The 6,700-nt window shown below is 48.2% G+C and overlaps 2 protein-coding genes across 2 annotated transcripts; both read left to right on the top strand.

Moving 5' to 3' along the window:
- Positions 1–906, top strand: F5B22DRAFT_629409 (uncharacterized protein). The gene has a single exon (XM_047976476.1). It carries the CDS (start codon positions 408–410, stop codon positions 711–713), a length of 306 nt encoding a protein of 101 aa, XP_047825242.1. The 5' UTR covers positions 1–407; the 3' UTR covers positions 714–906.
- A 1,433-nt stretch (positions 907–2,339) lies between these two features.
- F5B22DRAFT_629407 (uncharacterized protein) lies at positions 2,340–6,600 on the top strand. Its single transcript, XM_047976475.1, has 10 exons — positions 2,340–2,734; positions 2,805–2,871; positions 2,968–3,104; positions 3,167–3,180; positions 3,241–4,118; positions 4,223–4,506; positions 4,561–4,754; positions 4,867–5,180; positions 5,265–5,606; positions 5,746–6,600. Exons 1-10 carry the CDS (start codon positions 2,435–2,437, stop codon positions 6,522–6,524), a joined length of 3,309 nt encoding a protein of 1,102 aa, XP_047825241.1. The 5' UTR covers positions 2,340–2,434; the 3' UTR covers positions 6,525–6,600.
- Positions 6,601–6,700: the final 100 nt, after the last annotated feature.

Genomic DNA, 6,700 nt, shown 5'->3' with positions numbered 1-6,700 from the left:
GGCCACTGCTGACAATATGCGGGAACTAGATGATCGTTTCCTTATCTAGTGGTTGATTACTCTTTTTACACTACAAGTATGGCTCTACGCCGTATTGTATGGTGGTAGAAGGAACAAGACGAATGTGTAGGGACTATCACCTTCATGTGAGTTATTACCAATCCGCCAGAATTTTATGTTGCGCGGCTGGAATGGGTATAGAAACGAAAGAGACCAGCAACAGACTCGGCGGCGAAAGATGTGCTGGCATCATGCAGAATCGTGCAGCGGCAGGCAAATCAACCTGTAGTATTGCAGAAAGGTGGTAGGTATCCAGATAGGCGGATTCTGCAAGTATGCAATGAACAGGCGCAGTTTGCAGGGGCAATCCCTCTTCTGCCCACAGGGCTGGGCTGGTCTATGTCTGTATGTCAGTATGTCTGTACGTGTGCCTACCTAGCCTACTCTTTACCTATCAATTAGGTACGCCTAGTTGTCTTAGTGTATGTAGGCAGACTGATCCAGGTGTCGTGTTCCTTTGCTTCTTATGTGGAGAGCTATTTAGTTGCTTGACATACCTACTAGGGTGGAGGTGGACAGCTTTGATATCTTCATCTGGTATCGTGAGTCGATCGATCAGCTGCGCCGCAACTTGTTCTAGATCCCCTGTAACGTTTGAAGTTCTCCCCACATCCAATACTTCGAGATCGGTGCTTCGTGGGCAGAACAGTTGACGAAGGAAGAAGATAGCTGAGGCCGTTTATGATTTCATGTAATTCGGCGCAATTGTCAAATCATGTGCCGCAGGATTCAACGAACTGTCAGGAGATACTACCTACTCCAATTCCAAAGCCGCCCTCGGAGATGGTTGCTGATCTAGCATGGCGCAAATTTCTAGACAGCTAGTACTATGGAAGTAGGATATGTAGAAGTTAGAGGTGGCGCTTTTTATGGTAGTATATCTGACGTGCATTGCCTAGAGCCTGCCTAGAGGGTTTCATCCTACAGCCATCAGCCTATCTATCGAGAACACAGCTCATTGGGCACAATTGATGTAATGGTTTTCAGGTGACCAGTGATGAAGGGAACCACAGGGACGTGCGAGCTAGCCATCAAGAAAGTAGGATATGGCAGTGGAGGCATGGGGAATGGATAGGTAGGTACCTAATAGTAGGCACAGAGTAGACATAGAGGTAGGCATTTCAAGGTTGCTATGCTGTCATATTGCCGATCGTACCCCTGTTACCTGTTATTCGTTGTGTGCTCTATCGTTGTTCATTGTTCGTTGTTCGTTGTTCATATCTCACGATTTACCTAAAGTAGTAGCGTCGTCGAGAATCCAGGTAAGCGGATATTGCTTTCCGAAGAAGCGAGAGCAATCCCCACAGGCAGCGATACTACTTGCTATGATATGTAAGTAGTGCACGTTACGAGCCCAAGGCTTTTGAATTGCACGTAAGTGGTCCAATTGAAGCCAAGAAGCTGGTCAGAATTAAGCGTAAATTAAGCGTAAAAGTTAGCGTCAGAATAAGGGTAAATTAGACCAGGGCCTAATAAGGGGGCTAGTGGCCAGCTGTCACGAAAACAGATGGGCGACTGCCAAGATATCCGTCGGGCTGCTGGCAACTGCAGTGGGGCTGGCACCTAAGGTACAGTAGTGTTCGTACCCTGCCTGCGTATACGACAGGTACGCATGCAGCCAGCTAAGTCAGCATTCCAAATCAACGCTCTCTCATGATCCTCAGCCCTGGAACCAGTCCAATCAAACAGATGGGATCGTCCATCGACGCCATCGTTTTGACAGTCGTCAAGTTAAAAATGGAAAAGATGGACCCAGTTCTGTCGCACGCTACTGAGCATTTTGGCTACTCGACCGCACTCTATGAGACCCTACTTCTGCCATGGCGCTCTGCCCAGACTCTGCCCTATGGAAACTCTGCGTCAATGCATGGAATCTTTCTTATTTGGACCTGCATCGCCGTGACCGCCATGCCATGCCTGGTACCGAGCGCATGGAGAAGGGCAAATTTCAACAGGATCGAGTCCTACTCGAGACGGGCTTGACGCGACTAGCTCCTGCATATGCTTAGTAGTGTACACATCCATACTGTACAGTACCATCGTAGGATGTATGTGTGTACACTAGAGGTAGGACGACACATTCATGGATTGTAGCGTAGTGTAGCCAAGTGAGTGCCCCTGCAGGCCCAGCTGATGAGAGACGAGAGTCCCACGTCAGATTCGAGATCTGCAGTCCGTGTCTTTTTACAGCCCTGATCACCACGCCCGTGTCTGCATCTTGTGTTCTTGTTAAAAGAGGTTTTCTTCTCTGGGCTGCAGGGCCACCCACGTGCAACTACAACAACAACAACAACAACAATAACAAGAAGAGGCAGAACCAACGACGCGGTAACAGCCTGGCTTACTCATCTAATGCAGTCAACAATCTGCTACTATGCACGAGCATCAAACCAACATGTCCTACAACCCTGTGAAGCGCGTGGTTGTGTGTGTCGATAGTCCTTGGTACGACCCCAACGGACATATTGTTCGACGGGAGGGTAATAACAGCAACATTTATCGCATATACTCAACCGTCAAAGAAGGCACATTTGTTCAGGATAATAGGGCGATCAAGCAAGTAGCATATTACGAATCTGGTGTCGGATTTGACAAGCAGCCTCTTGATACTTTTAACGACGGCATAACCACGACCCAAGAAGCTTTGGATAATCAAGTCAACAGAATTTTTGCTGTACGAACCCAAAATTTGCACATGTTCACGAGAAGTCTTGCCGGAGGGGTTGCTAACGTAGGAAAACCAGTTCTGCTGTCAACAACTCAGCGAGTCTACTGATGAGTTGTGGTTGTATGGCTTTAGTCGTGGTGCCTGTATGTAATCGATCCTGATGACACCGCAATCCCCCATTTGCCGACGTCGTCAAACATGTATTGAATCTACAAACTGACCTCACTCTTTGCTTAAAGATGTTTTACGAGTCGTTGCAGACCTTTTTCACCAGCTCACCACAACTCAAACCTGGGATGAGCGTGAGTATGAGCAAAGAATCAGTCTGTTGCCTTCTTTTCGCGACTCTCAACACAAAGCACAGAGCGCGTTGAAGGTGAGTTTCGCACATTGCTGACACTTTTTTTTTTTTTGGGCCACCTGCTAATTACCTAACAGGCTTTTCGATACATGTGAGTCTAACATTGTGCCTAAAGTAAAGCTAGAGGTCGCATGTGCTTACTTAACACTAGAGCTGCTAAGTCCTGGGGCAATGAACCTGTAATCCATTTCCTGGGTCTTTTGGATTGCATAAAAATTGGGCGAGAATCAAGACCACAGCCACCCTTCTTGAAGTCAACTCGCATCCTTCGCCATGCCCTCGCCCTTAATGAGACTCGTGGTTCTTTTCAACCCTGTCTCTTCGGTCCTCTCCCGGCGCTTTCTCCGGATCTGGCACACCGCTCAATTATCGAGGCCTGGTTCATCGGTTCTCATGCTGACATTGGTGGCGGCTCACAAGAGGACGGGCTGTCTCTCTATCCTCTGCAATGGATGCTATTGGAGAGCCGAGCACATGGGCTCATCTTTGAGCCCTCCTGGGACAATCAGAGTATCACAGAGGAGCCCTTAGGGCTCGTATTTCCGCTTGTTCCAGATCAGGATACCTCGAAACCGCAGCAGCCTCTGCAACCATGGACTTTTCGGTATAAAAATGGTATCGAGATTGAAATGGTCGACATAAGGTCGTCACATCGCCATGGCAACCTACAAGCTAGTAAAAAGAGCATATTACAAAAGAGGTTTACACGGAGGAGGAACCAGAGTGATGACAGCCAGTCGTCGATTGGCCATCCAGTGTGCGAGCCACCACGCAAACCATCATGGAAAGATCGTTTCCGACTCAACAGGAAAGCGAGCAAGTCATCGTTAAATTCGGTCACCTCAACACAATCGAGGAAGGATTCCGATATCGATTCTTTATGGGCACCATCCCTGAAGTCTGAAGTCGTCGAGGTCGGGCCTCGTCCCCACGTTGTCCAAATCAACTCTGGAGCTGCTTTGCTCTCAATGTTCTCTGCGTCGAGGGAGGTATTTGACTCACGGGGACTTATTGGTTACTTAGATAATAGTGAGTTTTCCTTGCTTCTCCCACCCCCAACCCCCATAATTCTTAGCACTGATGCGACATGAACGAATCTTGCGACACAATGCTGATTGTATCTTGACCTGAAGCTCCTTGCGGTACCATCATACACCCATCAGTTTACTTCGTAAGCGACGTGTACGACCGTCTGGGTTTTACGGGCGAACTTAATCAATATAACGATGGCTTAAGTACTTTCAGGGATTCCAGCTTCGTTAAACAAGAAGTTCAAGGGAGCGCCTATATGGATCCTTGGCGGGCTACCCTCGCCGATTTGGGGGGTCCAGAGCTCAAGAATTGCCGTGTCCTCGTATGCGGTAGGGCAGGCGTCGGGAAGTCCACGTTGATCAATAAAGTGTTTGGTTCTATTGTGGTAAGTATGCCTATTCATACGGGCTGTTACTTAAGCTTACTCTGTCATTTTTAGACGACGGAATCGTCTAATGATCATGGCATTCACGATGTGGATGAAGGATTCGAAATGGACACTTTGCCTGGACTCATTGTTCATGATTCAAGGGGTTTCCAAAGTGGTGCGACTGAAGAAATTGAGCTTCTAGAAAGATTCGTCAAAAAACGAGCATCAGCGGGAAAGTCCGAAGATAGGCTTGACGCAATATGGTACGTCTAGGAGCCCACAGGATGCTGAAATTTCTACCACAGCTAGACGGCCACCCCGGATCCCTTATTCTCAGTACACTACACCGGTAATGATTGTTGACATTATAAATAGGTTTTGCATCGATGTACCATCAACTCGAGTTGTGCACGAGGCGGACAAGAAAATTTTCGAAATTCTTGACAAGTACGCTCGGGCAGTTCCTGTCATCATTGTTCGAACCATGAAAGACCGATTTATCAACGAACACTACGGAGCTGCGCGCGAACAACTAGAAGATGCGGGATGCGTTGGCGAAGAGCTTGACCGTCGCGCCCGTGCGCAGGCTGAAGAAGAGTTTTCCCGGGTAAAAGAAGAAGATATTCGCCAACTTGAACAAAAGCTTGGGTTAGAGAAAGACTTTGCTCCGTTTGTGTATACATCAAGGAGTAAGTTCTACACCCCTGGCCCGCACATGAATCTAATAGAAGCTGCCTTGTCGTTCATGCAATTAGCTAAAAGACTGCGTCTAGGAGACCAGGAGTCGATCAAAGACCTTGTCAAATATACAATTATGATGGTTCCCGATGACTCCGCCCGGGCGAATTTCGTCAGCGCCCAAATAGCAGACGTCGACATGAAGATTTCTGCTGCCATCGAGGAAAGCATGCGGCTCTTAAATTTCACCAACTGGTCTTCAGTCATGGGTTCAATGATGTTTACCAGTGTACTGACTACTCCTACTATTTCACACTTCCTCTGCTCAAGGATTATCAGAAGCTTCGGCCTTTCAGGCTCAGCAAAGGTGAGCGAGATCGAGCGTATTGCTAGGAATCTGTTATGGAAAAATATGGGAAGTTTTGTGACACAGAGCTGTGAGTACCGCCTAAAAGCTACCATCCTGTAATGTCTGAGGAAACAAGCGCTTCTTTCTCGAGGCCTTGGCAGCTCGTTTCCAATAACCATTATAGAGATGCCTCCTAGGACAATTTGCTCACTCCATTGATCTTATAGTTAGTCAATTGGCCGTGCTCCTCGGTCTCGGTATTGGGCTTACCGTGGGGACCGTCATCGGCGGCATCCCAGCTTTGGCGTCACTGCCTTTCGCTTTCATCCCACCTGCCTCTAGGCTGATTGCAAAATGCACATGCGATCTGGTCCTCACTCTTTCCGCTGCCTTTACCAGAAAGGGTAGGTTTGTGACGAAGCAAGACTTCCAAGAATCACTTGGGCAGTATTGTGTTAGCCGCGAGGGACTAAGTGTCAACGGACCATCGTCGGTGAGGGCCCTTGTCCACAAAGAGATCGACCGCCTCATCCCAATCCACACCGTCAAAGTCTACGAACCTCTAAGCACCTCAAAGATGCGAGCGGAGTTCCAGCGCATTATCGCACAACACCGCTTCACGCTAGATGAGGAATTTACCCCAGTCTACGAGGAGGAGGAAGCCGATGTAGCGGAGGACGTGCACGGTCTTAACCAGTGGGTAGACCGGAGAGAACAGAGCCCGCCCATCGATGGAAGCTCGGTAACTCACAGCCCAGACCTGGCATGGTCTGATTCACCAAACATCTCTCCAGCTCAATCACCGCCACCGCCGAGCTTGCACGCCATGAAATCGATGGACCAAATCATGTACACTAACGCTGACCCCAAGTATATGCACCATCCCGTGCACGTAGCCGAGCTTCCCGGTACCTTGGTAAACGACCCTTGGAATGGAGGCGTCGCCGAATTACCAGCCTCCGTAGCCCGGAATGCCTGGCAAACGGGCATACCAGAACTGCCCTAAAACATGAATATATTGAATCCACCTTGCTTTCCCGAGAGTTTCGTTTGTTTGTCTATTCATCTGTTTGTTATGGCGGGGGGGGGGGGGGGGGGGGGGGTTTAAAAAAAAAAAAAAAAAAAAAAAATAAAAAAAAAAAAAAAAAAAAAGCAATTAAATATACCGTTTACCATTTGTAC

Source organism: Xylaria bambusicola (assembly GCF_022495145.1).
Source record: "Xylaria bambusicola strain CBS 139988 unplaced genomic scaffold F5B22scaffold_82, whole genome shotgun sequence".
In the NCBI taxonomy this organism is placed as follows: Eukaryota; Fungi; Ascomycota; class Sordariomycetes; order Xylariales; family Xylariaceae; genus Xylaria; species Xylaria bambusicola.
Note: the sequence above shows the minus strand (reverse complement) of the source record. Positions and strands in the feature narration are given on the sequence as shown.

Excerpts from the sequence above, each read along its gene's own strand:
- F5B22DRAFT_629409 (XM_047976476.1), top strand. The coding sequence starts at position 408 with ATGTCAGTATGTCTGTACGTGTGCCTACCTAGCCTACTCTTTACCTAT.
- F5B22DRAFT_629407 (XM_047976475.1), top strand. The coding sequence starts at position 2,435 with ATGCACGAGCATCAAACCAACATGTCCTACAACCCTGTGAAGCGCGTG. Across the intron at positions 2,735-2,804 it reads AAGTCAACAGAATTTTTGCT|TTCTGCTGTCAACAACTCAG; the intron begins GTACGAACCCAA and ends TAGGAAAACCAG. Across the intron at positions 4,755-4,866 it reads GATAGGCTTGACGCAATATG|GTTTTGCATCGATGTACCAT; the intron begins GTACGTCTAGGA and ends CATTATAAATAG.